At 38.6% G+C, this 20,807-nt stretch overlaps 1 protein-coding gene across 3 annotated transcripts in view; it reads left to right on the top strand.

Annotated features, from left to right (window-relative positions):
* Positions 1–20,807, top strand: part of RTN4RL2 (reticulon 4 receptor like 2) — a 426,936-nt gene that overhangs the window by 36,751 nt on the left and 369,378 nt on the right. For 2 of the 3 annotated variants that reach the window (XM_044084122.1, XM_044084119.1), the window contains exon 2: positions 20,119–20,326. In XM_044084122.1, coding sequence (XP_043940057.1) covers positions 20,290–20,326 — 37 coding nt within the window. In that variant the 5' untranslated portion in view covers positions 20,119–20,289. Of the gene's footprint in view, positions 1–12,228; positions 12,254–20,118; positions 20,327–20,807 lie in introns of those variants that run through there. The other variant, XM_044084120.1, reaches the window with a different exon arrangement.

Genomic DNA, 20,807 nt, shown 5'->3' with positions numbered 1-20,807 from the left:
TAGATATGGCTAAACTGCACATAATGGTTCATATACAAGGTGCTGGATACACTGTAGACCACTGTAATGGGCACATTTCCTCGAACTCTAAAGTATGTGTGTATGTGTATATTCTTCATAGGATCAGAGGATTATAGGAGATTACTAGGCTATCAACCTGGAGGTCATTTTAAGCCTAGCCGTTTCATCCCAATGTAATACCATAGAAATGCTAGTCAATACTAAAGGCTGCATTTAGTGATGACTGCCCATGTCCAGGAGCATTGTGGGCTCTATCCCTGGTAAGAATTTACAATGCCTCTTCCACTCATCCAGGTTTCTCTTGAACAGCGTCATACAGCTGCTCTGCTTCACATGAATTGGTAGCCTGTTCCAAAGATGTGGCAGTTGTTGGGGGACATATCTGTCTCTCCAAGATGTCCTCTTTAAGTCACAGGCCATATTTAGGTCTCTGGAATGGGTAGCCCCATTTGATTTATGGATATGCAGCAAGTTCATTAGGTTTGGGTCTTGGATTGCTCTGTAGGCCATGCATAAGTACAGTGGAGTACAGTGACAGGAACTTTAGTTAGTCTGTGTAAGGCACATGCTGGAGCCCCTTGATCTTCTTTGTTACAAACCTCTGAGGTCTCTAATTGCTGCAGGTACTTAGTACGGTACATGCCAAACAGGGAGTTATACTCAATTATGTGCAAGATAGGTGCTGAGTACAGGGGGTTATAACTTCTTTTGCTCTCAAGGTGATGCCTTTACTAATCAAGTATGCTCTGTGGAAAGCTTTCTTTACTACAGTTGACACATGGCGGTCGAAGTTAAGGTCGCAGTCAACTTGTGATCCCAGGTCCCTTAACACTGATGTATCATATCACTTCACCAGTTATATTTCAGAAAGGTATGGGACACATTTTTGGTAATTTTAACTGCTGTTTGCTCTGTGACAGATGGTAGAGTATAGAAGTCACAGTAACAAACTGTGAGCAAGATTCTAACAGATCAAGGCTTTAAATTAATTTTTTACTTACAGTATTGATGGTGGACTAATTCATAGAACCTACCTAACCTAAACAGAAACCAGACAGTATAACCAGGACGAAGAAGAGATTACAGATTTTGTTAATTACAAGTGTTGAATTGTATACAGGGAAAATAAGAATAAGTAAAAATAGTCTTTGATATTAAATACCTAGTACAAACAATTATTGACTAGCAGGGTAGTTGGTTTAATTTGCACAGTAATTAATTAATTTAAACTGCCTGCTGTGTAGCAGATCATACACTGCTATTTTAATACAGTTTTGTACAGTGTATATTTGTACAGCTAACTCTCACAAGCACAGTGATAAAAGGAAAGCTATGAACACTGCACCCTCTGTTCACGCACTATAATTCTGAACAAGGCACAATATCTCTCTGGTACTGAGTCACACCTAAAAGCACACTTTTGCCCCACATGCCTTACTAGGCAAAATAAATATGTCAGCTTAATGACGGTAGCTGTGAACAGCACACTCAGGCCAGACTAAAAAAAAAGGTAAAAAGGTGAAGCTGCTGATGCAGTCTGTAATTTTCTTGGATGCAGTTAACACCAACTAGAACAGCCAGACAAAAACAATAAATAATGGATTAACTGATAAAGACTGGTCCAGTAACACTGCACTGGTTTGTAATAACATGGTCTAGCAGGCCCTTTTCTACTTTTTTGTCTTAAATGCAAATAAGGACTTTGCAAGGTCCTAAAACTCTTTGCAAATTTCTTGAATCTATTGCGAAACAGAGGGCAAAATATTTTCCACTGATGAAATGTCACAAGTGATCAGCAAACGAAAAGCTCTGGAAACAAAAGAAGAGCTGGGGAGTTAGTAGAGGAGAACATGGCTGCACTGTGTCTTTGTAGTCCTTCACTAAGCAGTACGTGAGTTGCTTGGGCTCAAGCCAGCCTTGTCAGACCATCTTTTCTCCTCCCTGATGCTTTTATTAAATTATGCATGATACTTTGAAAGCAGATGAACTGCAAAGCTTAATGCCTGGACTGAATGTTCTAGCTGCCTCATTCTTTCTCTGGCTCCCAGTTTCCGACATGTCATGCTCCTTTTATGAAAGAAACAGGCTTAATGACTTAATTATGCATGAGTCCCCCTCCTCTCCCTGTTCTGAGGTAGGCTTAGGTTACACCTGATCTCAGAACTGTTTCCAAAGAGTCAGAAATAATATCACCTATTTGTAACTCTGGAGCTCAGTGAATGACGAAAACTTCGAACAGTAAGCCCACCCACCAACCTGTTTGTCTTTACAAGCATTTGCAGGTATGTGTTGTATGCTCAGGTTTCTTATTCTGTTCTGCAATCACTTTTGATTATCATGATGGTGGGATTCTGAAGACAACACAACTGTGTGAGGTACCTGGCTTAACAGCAGATCTACAACGGAGAGATCCTGCAGTACTATATGCTTCTGGCCAGACATCATGTAGGTAGTTTACTTTCAACCTTCTTAAATCTGCTCTTTGTGGGGATAATGCCCCCTATAAAGGCAGTATTACCCTACTCTGCCTGTTTTAGTTCTTGTAGTGATAAACTTATAATTGTAGTAAAACTTGTGTGAAAGCACACAGTAACTATACAGGTCATAACAAGCAAGCTGTAAGAATTATCAGCCTACAATTTATAGTAAATGAACTAAAAAAAAGCCATGATATATACATTAAATAATTTCAATAATCTTGCCCTCAAAGATGTGCTGTTATGGTATGTCCTATTCCTAAATACTGCTGTTCTTCAGGAAAAACCTTTGCAGAAGTAAAGTAATTGTGTAGAATCTCAACCTTTATTAGCTGACTAATCCATGGTAGTTAATAGCTACATCAGAAGCCCCTTGAATTCCCTAAAACAATGCCATGCCAAAATGTGTCCTACTCCTGGCCTGGATATCTAATTAAAAAGCTTTGTGAATTTGTGGGTGGATATTCAGATTACATCTTCACACATCCTGTGCTAAGACTTTTATTAATAAACAGAAGTATCAACACCTCTTGCAGCATAGTTCCTGAGAGTACCTACCAGCATTTTATTGTACTTGTCATAACAAAAGACAATACAAACAGAAAACCATTTGGCTAAACATCTGTCTAGTTACAGGAAGACCTTGTTTGCCTTTTGTAAAGGAAACAATGGCATGATCTTTTTTCTGATATTTTTGTGCGAGCCATACAGCGCCTGAGCCGCTTGTGGATATCTAAGATATGCAGTAGTTTCTCACATTTGTCTTTGTGACATGGGTGAGAAAAGAGAGTTATTAGGCATTCTTTAAAGAACAACTTCACTTTCCCATCTCATTTTCCTCGTTTACTTAATTTAAGAGGGTAATTCACTCTACAATTATATATTGTTTGGCTAAACAATAACACAATGTTGATTAAATCCTATTTCATCCATTTCCTATTACATGCAGCAATAACCCACCATACCTTTATGACAAAAATCTCATACATTTTTATATGCAAATTTGACTCAGACTGCAGGGTACATGTCATACCTGTCAACTGTACAGATTTTTGCAGAATGTCCAGATTTATGTCTCACAGTTTTGGCCTGTTCCTCATAAAAATTGTTTTTTTTTTACAAATCACTGGGATGGTTAAAAATTAAAGTCACTAAATAATGACTTGCATTTGAGTTTCAGATTTCATATCCTTCAGAAAAATGCACGTTAACACAAATCATGTTGTTCTAGCAACTTTCTAAGTTTATAAGAGCAATATTTAAAATGTGTCCCTATTTTTGGGCCTTTGTCCCCCCGTTTTTTCAGGATTTGTCCAGATTTCCTGTGCTAAAAGGTTGAGAGGTATGGTACATGTAGGTCAGTAATCCAGAACGAACAGTCAAAAAGTGATGAAATCCTACCAAACCAGAGGTGTGAAATGTGAACTGTGAGGTATACATGAGTGCACCTCTGTGCCATGTGAAGAAAGGAAGATTCACAGATTAACAATACTGCAGAGGATGATGGGGAGGATAAGAGGAATTACAATTAGAACTCACAATAAAAACCTACAACGTAGCTACTTTCTATGCAAGAAGTTTTAAATGTACCAAGAAAGATTTTTCAGCATCTTAATGTTAATATATTTCAAAGTGAGTCATAGGGAAAAAGAAACACTGATATTGTCTCCAGAGACATTTTAAGAAGTGAAATTTTCAAACATAAAATTCAAATCATAGACTGGAAAAGTAGGTATATGTTGAAAATGTCCTTTAAGAAAGACCCATTGCAAAACAGCATCTGTTTTATCTTTTACAAACAATTAATATAATCTAATAAGTATTCAGATGCCCAAAAGTAAAAAAAAAAAAAAAAAAAAAAAAAACTCTCTTTCAGTCTGCCTTTCTAGCTTCCTCAAAAGAAGAAGGCCTTTAAACATAGATGAAGAAATGATCCCTGTTTCTGTGACAACACTGTCTTGAAGAGGGGCAGATGAACAGCTGTGCAGGAAAACATCTGGAGAAAGAAGGCAAACTCTGGTTGGATTTGTTATTTTGGAGCTGTTAGAATCAGGATTGTTGAGGCCCTTCTAGCCTTGGAAAGTTAGGCTGTGAATAAAGTAGAAAGGCTAAAAAAAGTGCCTGTGACAAGAGGGGGGGGGGGGGGTAAAGGCATTAATCTTAAATGCTCAAAGATGAGGGCACTGACAATGACATGTGGGGGTCTGAACACTGTCATTTCTAGCAAATGAATTCAAAGATAAGGGTACTAATTATGAAATCTAGAGCCCAGATACTGTCATTTGTAGTACACTGATTCAAAAATGATGGTACTGACACCGAAAGTTGTGTGACTGAATACTGACTTTTTTAGCAAATAAATTCAGTTATGGAACTTATTCAGACAGATTTTGCCTGACGAAAAACTACCCTTGAATACTTGTCACTTACTTATGTGTCAGAGTTATAGAGCTGCTTATAATATTTGCAAGAGTATTCCGCTATCCAGTGGGATGACTTGTAGAGTGATTCTGTGGTTCACTGCCTATTTACAAATCTTCACCAATTCTCTGATATGACGATTAGAGGCAGCAGATTTCTGAATATTCATGCATGGAAGTTTATTTTTCTGGATGAATTTGTTCAAATACAATAATCTTAAATGGCTTCCACTACTGTCTTGCCTGAGAAACTTCCTGTAGGGATCTGAGGCATTCTAAATGATGAAGTCTTATATAAGTTGAAGTTTAGGATGTTCATATAAGAAATTATAGCTACTGTGCTTAAAATTAAGCAATGTGTCCTGTTACATCACGGACCGACAGCTTTAATAAGCAGCAAGAAAGTCAGAAAATCAAAACATACTAGGATATCTAGGGCATTGGTATTTGATACTACTCAATATCTAGGGCAATTTGATCCCCACTTAATCCAGCTCTGATGGGTAATGTTTTTACCTATAATTTGTTTAAATATTATGTGCCTGTGTTATTGGCTGCATTGAACTGCAGAGTATCCTGTGCAGATTTATTTGAAATGTTTTCAACACCAGATCTACTGCTCTCATCCCTTACATATGTATGAGCATGAGCAGAGGAAGTTATTTGTTATCCAGGCATAATCCAAGACATCTGCTGTGAGAATCTGCAAAGGCAGCGGTGATGATACACATTCCTAGGGACAGGAACACAGATCAAAACTACCCCAGAATTTCCTTCACCATGGTTCATAGAACTGACATTTGCTACTGCAAAAAAAATCTGTGCCTGGGTTCTAAAAGGTTTTAGTAACCACTGTACCTTTATGTGTAGCCATGCATGGGACAGCAATAACAGAATATAGGACATGAACATTAGAGCTAGTACTGAACAGAGAGTTTTAATGCAGGACATGAATGTGAAAATCCCTTTCACCTTTTCCCTAGGATGAAATACTTTTATGGTGACATAGTTCAGAACTGAACCTCAAAACTGATTAGTTTTAGTTGAACTGCTGATGGATTTTTTAGATTTGATATAATGCACCTAAATAAAACAGCTGCTTTGCTACTAATAGATGACAGAGTTGAGAGTCAGAATGAATTATGATCAGACAAGCATCCTGGTACGAAAAATAGGACATTGCTGTAACCTCTAAAGAGCAAATGTTGTGGTTCAGGCATTCTGTAAATTCACTGTGACCAGTGGTGAAGCAGAAAGGTAAAAAGGTATAGCTTTCAAACAGACATGAATATTGTTCAGTTTGCAACCAGGAAAAAAAAAAACTTCTTGTGTGATAGCCATACTGAAATACATATATTTTATTTATTTACTTATTTGCATTTGTTTACCGGGAGGTCTACTGTGCCAGGGTGAGCCTGTTTTCAGTAGAGGCCCGGGGAGAAAAGCTGCAAAAACAAACAACATGATAAAGCTACAGAATCAAAATACTGAAATCAAGCAGGAATGGTGCAGAACACGTTACAGAATAGGTAATACAATAAATAGATAATAATAGTTATATGGGTGCTAGATTTTACAGGTGACTATAGCTGCTATCCCTTATTAATAGATGATTAGGGATAGCAGATTTCTGACTATTAATGTATGGAATTTCATTTTTCGGATGGATTTGTTCAACTACAATAATCTTAAATGGCCTCCACTACTGTCGTTTTTAACTGACACAAAGAGTGTTCCATAGACACCTGCTCTCTGCTAGTAAATGATAGCCTAGTATTGCATTTTTTTTTAATAACTGCCAGTCTAGTTCTGGAACAATGGAAGATACGTGGAGCTGCTATGGTGGCATCTGTGGAAACAGACTTGGAACAAGTTGTTGAAAAAAAATCAGCATCATAACGCCTGTACATTATAATCAGTACCACTTATCTGAATTAATTTTTTTTCATCTGGTGGCAGTGTATCAGTGTAGTCCCCACCTCCATAAAATGTCCTGCATATAGCTGAACAGGAGATGAATTGAATGGAAGTCTAGTCTGACAACAAATGGTAGGGCAATTTACTTTTACAATCTGTGCCTTATGGGACAGATTTAGCTTTCCAAAGGAATCACAATGTCTGCCCCCATGAGGGCAGACAAGATTAAAAAAAAATTAAATTGGGAATGAGTATTATTTTGCTGCAGGCAGCTTTTGGGGGGGGGTGCAGTAAATCATGGTAAGATAAAAATTTTTGTTTTTCTCATTATTTGCCCATAGTGATCCTTTAAGAAGGCACTAAGAGTGAGACTGAGCATTCTGTATTCTGTCTTTGACCTGGCAACATCAAGATCCACCCACCACATCTGCCTGTACTAGGGAATAGTACAATTCTGATAGATATAGTCAGGAATGTAGCAAAGCTTAGCTTAGAAATTTTTCTTTATTTATTTGAGACTGTCCTGCAATGTTGTTTTAAATGTTTCCTGTGATTTTGAACTCTGCTGTCAATGTAAATATATACTGAGTATTTTCTTGTTCTTTAATCTTTATTATTAAATATATTAAAACCTTTCATTGTGGCTGGTCTGTCTAGAGATATTTAAGCTCTGAGAGTACTTGCATATTTATTTGGTGACACTGTGTAAGCCACTCCTAATGGCCTTGCCCTTGGTCAAACTAGTATTTGTATTTATAGAAGCATTCCACAATACGATTGGACACCCTTTGTTAAAGACCTTAAAGTAGCTGATAAAGAGTTGACTGGTGGCAGTTATAACTACCTTATAATCTGGGCAAAAGGGGGCATAGCTAGTAAACCTGTGCCAGCCTTTCTCAGGTGTGTGTGGGTGTATATAAATCAAACCTCAAAGTATGTGTGTCAGCTAATTGGGCAGGGACACAAAGCACTGTTTGGACAAACAGAGTGTTGTATGTCTTGGCTTGGCCACTCAGCTACGATCTCAACTCTATAGCCGTGCCAGTGGGGAGTTTTATTGGGGATCTAGAGAAAGAGGGAGAAAGCCCAGGAGTGACTGTGGTCTCTGTATGCTCTTAAGGGAAACTGCATTTTCATGCAGAAAGCTGCATCTGGAAATAGTATGTGTACCTGTCATCCTCCCAATGTACATCCCCCACTGGTGCTAGTGATGAGGATTGAGGCTCCTGGATTATTGGGACAGTGGTTGGGCATTACATTTATTGGCTGGCAGTGATGGGATCACCACATCACATATTGGGATTCAGTGGTGTGGATACTGAGCTCCTGTAGCCTGTAAACAGTGATCATTAAAGAAGGTGTTTGTACTCCCAATCAGCCACACAGGGAACATTCAGAGTTTCATATCACAATAGTTTTATTTATTTTTTGTTAACTTAGTTAGTCAGGGAGAGCAGGCAAGGATGTCAGCGGAAGTGTATGGCAAACTGACAAGGAGCCAGTTGGCTGAGATGTGCCAGGGTAAAGGACTGGTGTATGCAACCTGACTAAAGCAAACATTATTGAAACCTTAGTCATAGCTGCATCACAAAACAGCAACCAGGAGGACAAACAGACTGGCCTTGGGGATGTACAGCTCTCAGAAAATGGACAGTTCAACCTTTCCAAAGAGGATTTAAAAATCTGTCTGGAGTTAAAGAAACTTGAACTGGAGGCCAAACATTTGGAAACAGAATCAGCAGAGAGACTGCAGCATTTGGAAATTGAAGCAGAATCAGCAGAGAGACTGAGATGCCTGAAAGGTGAGGAAAATGAGAGGCAGAGGCAACATGAAAAGGGGATGCTAACTCTTCGCCATGGTTATGGCGGCAATGAGGAAGGGAATAACTGAACCCCAGAAGCAACAAAGGTCAGTAAATTTCTTCCACAATTTACAGAGGGTGATAAGTTTGATAGTTGTATTCATATGTTTGAAAGGGTATGTAAACAGTATAATCTTGACCAAGGGCTCTGGATATGGTTCCTGACCCCCTTATTCCATGGTAAAGCTGTAACTGCTATTTCTAAATTGTCTGATACTGATTGCTTAAAATATAAAAGTGTTAAAAATTGTTTATTAGAGTGTTTTAAGTTAACACCTGAAGCTTATAAGGAAATGTTTCATGAGCATAGACACAAGGCAGATGAAAATGTGTGTGAATATATTGCTGAGTTAAGCACTTATTTTCATAGATGGGTGAGTGGGTGTCAGGTCACCAATTTTGAAGGGCTGGCTGACCTTGTGGTGAGGGAACAAGCCCTTAGCACTTTGCCTGAGGACAGGAGAATTTGGTTGGCAGATAGACAATGTAGTACTGCAGATGATTTGGGGTAAAAGGAAAACCTATACCTAGCAAGCAGGGTATCACTGCACAGGAAAGGGATCCTCCATGCTGCTCATGGACTTAAGGGATCCCATGGTGGGTAGCCTAAACTGCCCCAACAGAGTCCACCAGTAAAAGGGGAAGCCAATAGTTCAGGTACACAGCCAGGACCAAGGCTTAAATGTTTTAAATGCAACCAGTAGGTCCATGTAGCATACAACTGTCCATGGAGGCAAGGTGGGGAACAAAAGGTGGGAGACCCAGTAAGAGGGAATGACAGAATCCCAGCAGTAAGCTGTCTGGAGACAACAAGGGTAGCAAACTACCTCAAGAGGTTATATCCTATCTTAGTAGATTGAGAAACAGGCCACTGTTAAGAGAGTCACAGCCTCTGACCTAACCATTGTGAAGTCTGCAATGGTTAAACAGGACCACTACTTACTTGGGCAGTCTACTCCAGTCAGTTTAGGTGGGACCTCATTCCCAATACCTTTGGCTAGGGTTCACTTTGACTGGAAGGATGGAAAAGGAAGCAAGCAACTAGGTGTGTTTGCGGATATCCCTGCAGATGTCCTGATAGGGAATTATTTTGATAATGCAGTATATGGGTCTGGAAGCCTGGGGGGAGCCAGACAGACTGCACACGTGAAGCCAGTACTGGTGAGATGGCTATTTCAGGGAGGGAGCTATCCAGTAGCAGTGAGACTGAAGGTGAGCCATGGCTTCTTGTGGGTGCTGCTGTTCCCCTGGACAGAGTTGCTGCAAGGGCAGAGGTGAGTAATAGTACCCAGACTGACAGTGAGACACCGCTGTCAGAAAATACCAGACTTCCTGTGGAAGGGGAGCTGGGAAGGGTTACAAAGAGAGAGTTGAGACAGGCTTATCTCTCAGACCCTGCATTACAAGACCTGATGGAGGTAGCCAGTGAGGCACCTGATTGTCAAGTAAAAGGGGAATCTGTATACTGGGACAAAGGGTTACAGTACAGAGAGTGGACCACTGAGGGAGGGCTAGAGGGTGAGAGAATACAGAAGTTGGTAATGTCCACAGCCTACCATCTGGCACTTTTAGCCATAGCCCATGACATTCCCTATGGAGGCCATATGGGCATAAAGCATACAAAGAGATACATTGTGCAGAACTTTTATTAGCCTGGGACCTGTGAGCAGTGACAAAAAGTAGGCAAGGCAGGACAGAAGGTGAAAGCTCCTTTGATGCCTTTGCCTGTAATTGAGGAGCCATTTCAGAGGTAGCCATGTATATTGTGAGGCCTCTGAGTTCCCCAAGTTTCACAGGGAAGAAGTATATCCTAATGGTAGTAGATTATGCTACCAGATACCCTGAAGCTGTGGCTCTGTCCTCCATTGGGGTAGAAAAGGTGGAAATGCTTTGTTAGAGATTTTCAGGAGTGTAGGTTTTCCAGAGGAAATACTGACTGACAGAGGTGCCAATTTCATGTCAGACCTGCTGGCTTGTCTGTGGGAAGCACTGTGGGGTGAAGCACTTAAAAAACACCCCTACCATCCCCAGACTAATGGTCTGGTTGAGAGGTTAAACTCTACACTAAAGACGATGCTATGGGCATTTGCAGATCATTTTAAGAGGAAGTGGGACAAATATTTGCCCCTGCCCAAGGAATCCACAGGTTTTTCACCCTTTCTGTTGCTGTATAGGTATAGGGTGAGGGGAGCTCTAGATTTGATTCAAGATGAGTGGAAGGCTGAGTGTGAATCCCACAAGGAGTCTGTTGTGCCATATGTCCTAAATCTCAGGACAAGGCTCAGGGAACTCATGGGTTTGGCCCAGGAGAACCTGGGAGAAGCCCAACAGCAGAAAAAGGTCTGGTATGACAGGAATGCTCATGCTAGAGAGTATGCTGTGGGGCAGCGGATTATGGTTCTCATTCCTGTCAGGCACAACAAGCTGCAGACAGCTTAGTAGGGACCCTTCAAAGTAGTAAAGAAGGTCAGTGGTGTTAACTACACAGTAGAACTGCTAGGTAGGAGGCATCACCACAAATTGTAGCATGTTAACACCATGAAACCTTACCATGATAGGGAGGCCCTGGTGCTAAGTATTGGCAGTAGAAGGCAGGAGGAGTCTAAGGGGGATCTGTGGCTACAGGGAGCCAGCCAGCAAAGTCCGAAATTGCTATGGTGGAGTCTAGGGTTGCAGACATATGATATCCTAGTGCAGCACCCCAGTGGGGTTAGCAAAGCCAATGCAGATGGGCTCTCAAGACAGGGAATGGAGTAAGGTATTCCCAGATAGGCTCATCCCTCTCAAGCAACATTTCTTAAAGGTCACTTGAAAAACTAACTTGAGTCTTTGGGGGGGGGTGACAAAGGAAGATACTGCTAGCACAGCTATCTGGAATTTAGTAAATGATTATATGTCATTTGTGAATATTGACATGATTCATATAAGATACTTGTGTTACAAATGTATTAGAACTATATGTCAGGTGTATATCAAACTGCTGGCACAGAAGTGTGTGTTGAAAATGGTTTGTAAAGTACTGAGCTTAAAAATGTAACCACAGTGTGCCCTACTGGAAAAGAACAACAATGTACATACACTATTGTAACTGTTTAGATGTATATATTTTAACAGTGGAAACTGGAGTACAGAAAGTTAACTTCAGAAAAATAGCTGAAATAAAATTACTTTATGGTCATGAGATTAAAAGGTGTTATCTTTCGATTTCAATGCAGCAGGAGATGTAATGTCTGTACTATTTACGTTTTCTGTATTGTCTTGGAAGTGTTTTATTGTTTTTATGACTTCCATGATCTACAAAGATCTGAGGAAAAGCCCTTGTGTATGTATTTTCACAGGTGGATGCTAAATACTGCTAGCTTTCAGCAGTGGGGGTTTTACCTAGGATAGAGTCAGATGACAAGAAATGATGTCATTCTGCAAGCTATCCCAGCAGTAATATTTGAGATATTAATTTAAGAAATCTCTTGAGAATGAGACTGAGCATTCTGTATTCTGCTTTTTACCTAGCAACATCAAGATCCACTCACCACATCTGCCTTGCTGCTCTAATTAAGTAAGTATACTAGGGAATAGTATAATTCTGTTAGATATAGTCAGGAATATAGCAAAGCTTAGCTTAGATATTTTTGTTTATTTATTTGAGACTGTCCTGCAACGTTGTTTTAAATATTTCCTCTGATGTTGAACTCTGCTGTCACTGTAAATATATAGAGTATTTTCTTGTTCTTTTAATATTTATTATTAAATATATTTAAATATTTCATTGTGGCTGGTCTGTCTAGAGATATTTTAGCTCTGAGAGTACTTGCATATTTATTTGGTGACACTGTGTAGGCCACTCCTAATAACCTTGCTCTTGGTCAAACTACCATTTGTATTGATGGTAACATTACACAGTAAGATTGGACACCCTTTCTTAAGAGCATTAAAGTAGCTAATAAGGAGTTGGCTGGTGGCAGTTATAATTACCTTATAGTCTGGACAAAAGGGGGCATAGCTAGTAAACCTGTGCCAGCCTTTCCCAGGTGTGTGTGTGTGTGTGTGTGTGTGTGTGTGTGTGTGTGTGTGTGTGTGTGTGTGCGTGTGTGTGCGTGTCTGCATGTGTGCATCTGCGTGTGTGTGTGTGTGTGTGTGTGTGTGTGTGTGTGTGTGTGTGTGTGTGTGTGTGTCTGCATAAATCAAACCTCAAAGAGTGTGTGTGTCAGCTACTTGGGCAGGGACATGAAGCAATGGTTGGAGAGAGAGAATGTTGGAGGTCTTGGCTGAGATCTTAACTCTATAGCTGTGCCAGTGGGGAGTCTTATTTAGGGATCTGAGAAAGAGGGAGAAACCAGCACTGGACAGAATGTGGTCTCTGTGTGCTCTTAAGAGAAATTGCACTTGACGCAGAAAGCTGCATCTGGAAATACTGTGTGTGTACCTGTCATCCTCCCAGTGTATGTCCCCCACTGGTGCTAGTGGTGAGGATAGAGGCTCCTGGATTACTGGGCAGTGGTGGGGCGTCACACTGATAATATTCAGTACATTAATATTCACTGAAAATAAATTCATATAGCAACTTATTTAGATTTTATAGAAAATTAAACCAGCAGCAGGAAGAGACCCCCCCCCAAAAAAAAAAAGAAAAAAAAAATTAGAAAAGAAGTTCAAATGACCATAACTTTCTAGAAGAATCTTGTGGAGCATTCCATTAAAAGATTATAGCAATAGATTAATAGCAGAGAGTTCAGACTGAGTTTCAACTGAAAATGTAAGCAAACTCCCTTTGTGGATAATGTGTAGAATATCTGGAAATTAGAATTTAGAAACACTATCCTTCTGCCATAAAACGTCTTCAAATTTTAGCAAAGGATTTCCTTTTTTGAGCAATATTTTTAGGCATATTTTGATAGATATGTATAGGGCTTGCCTTGTTTTGAGGAAAAATTTACTGTGGTTTACTCATACTGAAAAGGTTGTAAACATGGCAGAGAGAGAGAGAGAGAGAGAATGAGAAAGGTAGAAACATTAGATATTGTCCAACTATGTTAAGTCTAACATGACAGCAGACTTTCAGAAAAAGTTTGTTATAACTTAAGGAGATGTTTTTTTAAAGCTGACATTGGGAATAAAGTCATTAGGGAGCTGAAGTACATGAAAAGGAAGGCATTATCACTGGAAGCTAACTAAAGGCTTCAATCAGAGTAGCTAAGTCAAAGCATCTGCACTTACTGAGGTCAGGTATGGGGTGGCTCTTTAGATTAGCAAACCAAGCTAAAGGTATGCCTACATGCACAAGTTTCTGTAGCTGAAAAATGTGGCCGATTGTTATTCCAATTTTATTTATTTATTAAGCAATAACCCATGCCTGGGTGTGGATAATGCTGGATTTACCCATGGTTGGTGTGGTATGGTCATGAGGATGAAGCCTGAGTGACTAAAGACAACCGTGGGTAAATCCCGCATTACCCACACCTACAAGTGGGTTATTGCTATTATACAATGACATTATTTAAGAAAAAATACTTTTCTTAAATAATGTCTTTGTATAATGGCACCATACTGTCCTTCCGCCACTGGACAGCTCCGCTTTGCCATTGCTGATGTACTGCGCATGCGTTTGGAACTTGAGTTCCCACACATGCCCAGTACATCAGTGCTTGGGAAAGTAAGCAATGGAGAAAAGAAGATCTCTGTTGCTACACTTTTTTTTTTTTAAACCCTTAAAATTAAAGAATATATCAACGGAAAGAAGTCCGGGCGACCAGAGCTTTGTCCGTTGTATATTCTCAATGGGCACGCTGGTTGGGCTGGCCAATCAGCATGCTCATTTTACGATGTGACCGGCCAGTAATTGTATAATTTTGAATAATCTTGCTGTTTTACAGACTCTGACAAATCAGAATTGCTGTTAGAATATTTGTAAAGAATTTGAAAAAAAAATGAACATGTTGACTCTATCTACAGGGGCAATAGCTGTAGAAGAGGAAAAATGTTTGAATGGGAGTTAACAGTAAGTTTCTGACTCTCAGCTGATCAAACAAGTGCACACAGACTACAGAACTCTAAACATAAAACAGGAAGATTATGGAACGCCTCTACATGCATGTAATTGGACAAAGCAGATGGGGGGTAGTGACAAGGAGGATTATAAGTATGTGCTTTAAATAGAAGAGAGAAAGAATATATACCTTAGAGTCTAAAACTAGAAAATTAAACCAGCAGCAGGAAGAGACCCCCCCCCAAAAGAAAAAAAAAGAAGTCCAAAAGACCATAACTTTCTAGAAGAATCTTCTGAATCATTCCATTAAAAGATTACAGCAATAGATTAATGGCAGAGAGTTTAGACTGAGTTTCAACAGAAAATGTAAGCAAACTCCCTTTGTGGATAATGTGTAGAATATCTGGAAATTAAAATTCTTAGAAGGCTTAGACACAGAGGTGTCAGACATGAAAAAATTATCTACATGGGGGAAAACACAGGTGGTGTGAGAAAACAAATAGGTAGGAAAAGACACAGGTGTCAGAAATGAAAAAAATTATCTACATGGGGGAAGACACAGGGATAACAAGTGGTATGAGAAAACAAATAGGCGGGAAAAGACACAGGTAGAAGTCACATGCACAGAGAATGTGAATATGCACCACAGTTATAGAATTACCCAGCTAGTCAAGAAGCCCCCCCCCACACTCCCCGTTAATTATATATATATCAACTCTGAGATTGCACTACAGTGGGGAAAGGGCGCTCAAGGATTTACTCATCACTACATTACCAATGAGTAGGTACTATGTTCCATTTCCTTTATGTTGGCCAACTATGATTGTTCGTTGAAATTATTTACTATCATTTGGCCTTTTGAGGACAGGAAATTTCAATGGATTATATACAATGAATGGCTGTTCAATGAACATTCCATTTGATAGTTAAACATAGACCCCAATCCCTTCCTCTTCCTAGCAGGATGTGCAGCCAGGAGAAATAACTTTCTAGGTATCTAAATACTTCACATTCTGAGCAGAACACCCTCTCCATAGTGCACAAGTATCTAATATCTATAATGGGCTCGGGGATATTGTTAGAGATACAGATAGGAGAAGTGACCTTCTAGGTGTCACATTTCTTTACTTCTCTAGCAAAATAGTCTCTCAGCAGTGCTTACATTCAGGTATTTGAGGCTACTCCAAGTGTCTTGCTGTTGGAAGTACAGGCAGCAGAACTGACCTTGATTGTACCCAAATCCTTTAAATTATTCTCAGAACACCAAGTAACAGATATTTGCAGCAGGTCCCAGCACCTTGTTGTTAGAGGTGCAGGCAGGACAAGTGACTTTCTAGGTATTCAAATCATTCACCTTTCTTGCAGAACCCACTGTGAGCACTGCACAAGTCTCAGATCAATGGTAATTCACCAACCTTCTTGACAGAATATTATTATGCACTTTGTAGTGCATGGAGCACTGTGATTATGCTCCAAAAATGAAAAAAAGACAAGTTTGTTAAGCACTTTTCTTGCATCAGAAGGGTACTTAACAAGGTTTTGTTAAGCAACCCTATGTGTTGCTAAAAGAGGGTCTCCAGCTAAGCATTAACAGCAGACACCGTTATCTGGCCAAGATTAGTGATAGAAGGTAAACCAGCTACAAAAGCTCTTAGATACTTTGTCCTGCCACAATTATAAACAAAATGTGTGGCAAACTGAAATGCCTAACAGCTTTTAGATGAGTTCATTCTTTAGAGGTACACTTAATTTCTGCCTGCTGTCTGTTTGGCAGCACTAAATGTTTTACTGGTTTTGAATTCTGGTAAAACAATTCAGGCTGTTCCACTTTTTTCTGCAACTAGTAGTACATGGAATAGACAAAGCTCCAAACATTACAAAGAATTACAATTATGTCTCCAGATGAAGAACCCTTTCTGTGTTCCTGATGTGGACAGCTTTGCGCTCAAGGTGAATTTCTTGGTATCCATGACTCGAGCACATAATAAGTTGGTTATGATTGGAAGCTGATTATAATCTTATTATATAACCATATAATGTATTTCAGTTCATGAACTGTATAAATATATATTACTGGGTTTTTATGTTGCCTTCCAAAACTTAAGAACTTTTGGGATGGAAATTCTTCTTATGATGATAATGTACTCAGAATCAAATCCAGTCATCTAAGACATCTGAGAGCTAAGTGACTGTTTTTACAGTTCAGGCATATGGCCTGATCTTGCAAGCATCGCTTCAGAATTTTTCCTCAGCACTTTGCAATCTTCATCCACGTCAGCTCCACCTGGATTAGGGTATATTTTTATAAAGAAATGGAAGATAATGTAAAGGATGTTTTTCTAGAAAAATTGAATGAAGTGATAGATGAAGATATAAAAGAAGAAAATACTTCTAAAGGGATTGTGAATTTTTTTTTGAACAAAAGGGGAACGAAAAGGAAACAATGAAGACCAATTATAATACAAAATACTGAGTATAAAATATTTATGAAGATTACTCAGAAAAGAATGATGGGTGTTATGAAACAAAGACTGGATGAAGAGGTGTCTGGAATTGAAGAGAAAAGAGTAAAATGATGGTAAAAGAAGTAGATGAGTGTGAGAGGGAATGGAGAAGGAAAGGTAACAAACAATGTGTGATGGAGCTAAGGGATTTGACAGCATTGAATATGGAGAAATGTTAAACATTGTAAACGCATATGATACAGGAATGGAAATAAGAAGAATAGTGACAGTAATTTATAAAAAATATTGTGTGTTTCTAATGGTAGATGGTTGAGTAGGAAAAAATAAGACAGGAAAAAGGGTAAAGCAGGTTGTTCATTAAGGTTGTGGTTGCTCGAAGTGGAAATAAATGCAGTTATGCAAACATGTAGAAGAAAGTTCGAGGATGGTAGATGGAAGACTGAAGAAGAAATAAAAATACCATTAATGTTAACGTATGCAAATAATTTGGTTTTAGTAGTCTAGAATAAACACTAAGAAAAAGAAGTTTCAGAACAGAACAAGTACGGAGTTCAGTAGGATTACAGTTAAATAGATCAAAAATAAGGGTTTCAGAAATGTGACAAGAATAAACAATTGAGAACAAAGCCACACAGATCACCACAAAGTGTAACATAAAATGTGAAACTTTTTAATATACTTAAAACGCATAAAAATAATTAAAAACCAATAAATAGCATAGAAGAAAAGGAATAGAAAATTGGTAGATTGGAGGAGAGGGTTTCAGTTGTCCCTGAGAAAATGGTATATGCATTAAACAAACATTTTAAGAACGTTAGCATATATAGGTATAGACAGTATGTATTCCAAGTTGCATGGAAACTGAATTGTTGAGCGGTTTTATAGGAAATAAGGTTGAAACCCATAAAAAGAGGGATAGTTTATAATGTAAAGCAGAAAATGGCTAGAATTTAATAAAGTCTGTTATTTTCTTAGAATCAGTAGATCTGGTTTGGGTGATAAGAAGTGTCTTAAAAAAGACAATACTGGGAAGTTTGCTATTTGAAAAATATAAAGATATGTGGCTGGATGGTTGTTAGAAAACAAAAAGGGAAACTAAAAGCTGGGAAAAGAAGGAAAATGAAAGAAAAAATAAAGACGTGGAAATTATTTGATACAAATTAAGTAGAAATGGAAAAGAAAGAATCTTATAACATAATGAAAGTGAACTATTATGTTGATCCTTAGGGAAAATTGGGGGTGGAAGTGATTACATGAAGTCAAGAAGGAAAAGACAGGGAATATTTGAATTATTTTCAAAACTAGTGATTTTGGATGGTGTTTATTGTTGGACAAAGTTACAGTGACAGTAACATGAAATATAAAATGATAGAAAAATAATGTGTAGTAGCTATAATATTGTAAAGCTATCCCAACAGTGTTTTTTAGATTGTAAGAAAATGAAAATTTTTGGAAATTATTCAAAGATGTTTGCAAATGGTAAGTGTTTAAAACCATGGTGCTGTATGAGAAATAGAAGGGTAGGAGTGAAAAATAAATTGAAAAATTGGATAAATTCTCATTTGTTGCTATTTGGAGTTATGGAAAAGAAGATATGAAGAATTGTTGTTTAATAAAAGAAAAGAAAATGAGGGATAAATATGTGATACAAAAATGTTTTTTGTTTGAAGGGGTAGAGGTGAAAACGTTTTGGGACATAGATAAGTGAATATGTTAAATGTCTTTATAAAATGTTTAAATTATGATGTAAAGTGCAAATATAATGCATGTATAAATATATAAGAGAACTGGAACAGTGTAAATGCAACAAAGCAAACCCTACTCTTTTTTCTATAAATCCCATGGACTTTTTTACATCCACCTGAGCTACTACCAAGTCAAGCAGATGGGACCTCAGTTTAATGTTTCATCTGAAGGATGGTACACTCAGGAGTGCAGCACCCCTTCTGTTGCCCTACAGTGTCAGCAATTTGTAAAATGGATCCAGTGATCTGGAGTGGGAATAGAGTCTACAGCCTCCTGATCTTCTAGCACCAAAGGCAAGTGTTCTGCCTGTTAATCCACCAACACTGTCAGAAATGGTCATATTCACTGTCAGTCTTACACATAATTCAAGGCTGATGTGAGGGGGCTTGCTTGCCAGCAGATGCATAAAAAGAAAGAACATAGGAACAAAGGGATCTCAGACTTACCTCAGACCCGATCTAATGTGATTTGTAGTATGCACTATATCTGAGCTCTCTGGCACTTTCTTTCTTAAGCCAGACTGACTATAGTTTATAAATGTACATGCTTCCAATGCTTTCCTTCTCTGATATCGCTAATGATGTTGGTTTGGTAACACTGATTATTGACATACACTTGTTCTTTTAAGATTCTGCTTCCTTCCTTGCTTACAGCTCTATTACAATCATGTTAATTTTCATCTGCCTTTTAACTCTTCCATCATAATTCTACCCTCTCCCTGATTTGCTTTTTTAACCAAGTATTAAACATCACCTCATAATAGTTAACTGCTTTCACTTGTCTTTCCTCGTGTACTTCTGGATCATATCACTTATATGATTAACTGCACTTGTGCAAAATAAACATTAGTCAAAACAAGTCACTGTAATTGGGGGATCACCCTTGCCCTAAAGAGCATGGTCTTGGAGTATATTATACTTAGTAGGGGACGCAGGGATGATCCTTGGTGCATGAGATTGTAAAGGAAAACTAGATCTCTACAATAAGTGAGCTGATTGTTTTGTTTTCAGTAATTCATTTTGAACTTGACATGGATTCTTCTATTTCTCTTGCATGCTATCCCTCATAATAAATGTTACCTAATAGCGTGTTTACAGAAGGATCCAAATTCTGAACTTTTTAGTGCAGTGCAGTGCATTAACTTAATTTATAGTATAAGTTTTGTTGCAAACCATGCACCATTTCAGCTGCACTATTACAAACTCTCTCTATTATGTCTACCTGCAGAGAGACAATCCCCAGAACTACATACAGTACTCCAGAGAAAATCTTGCAAACTGTGTCTGCCACCTCTGGATACATGAAGGATGGTCCATGACCACAGAGTAAAAAGAGAAGGACACCATTTGGAATTTTCCCAGGAGCAGCCTGAATATATATCTTCATGCTAACACCCTCATGAGCAAAGGCAGAAATTCAACAATGAAGCAGGAATGTATGTATAGTCAGAATTATACCTCTATGCTACTAATCAGAAAACAAAACACTGTATTTAAAAATTATTTAAGAAAATGATTAATAGACTTTATTATCAAAAATGTTAATGCTTAACTTAGTCTATAGAGAAGTTCTCTTTATTTTTTTCTACACTATTTTGTTTCCTTGTCTGTTTCTACCTAGACTCCTCAGTGGGTCTTGAACCCATAATTCTTGCCTTACTGGAGAATCCTCAGTGTAAGGGCAGGAGACAGCTAAAGGAGCCATCATCCAGGCAGGCATGAATATTGTATGTGCCTTTACCAGCATATTAGCAATGAAAGCATTTCTAGTTAAGCTGCAACTCTGTCCCCTGTGATAGATGTGAGCACTACAATCACTATGGGGTCTCCTACACCATCCCTGTGGGCCCACTCGCATGCAATGAGGACTACCATCACCAGCTTAGGCACCCCAAGCCTAAGTCCCTGGCCCTAGCC

This window comes from Protopterus annectens, chromosome 9.part0, assembly GCF_019279795.1.
Source record: "Protopterus annectens isolate FY-2018-M chromosome 9.part0, PAN1.0, whole genome shotgun sequence".
In the NCBI taxonomy this organism is placed as follows: Eukaryota; Metazoa; Chordata; order Ceratodontiformes; family Protopteridae; genus Protopterus; species Protopterus annectens.
This window is presented reverse-complemented; position numbering and strand designations above follow the sequence as displayed.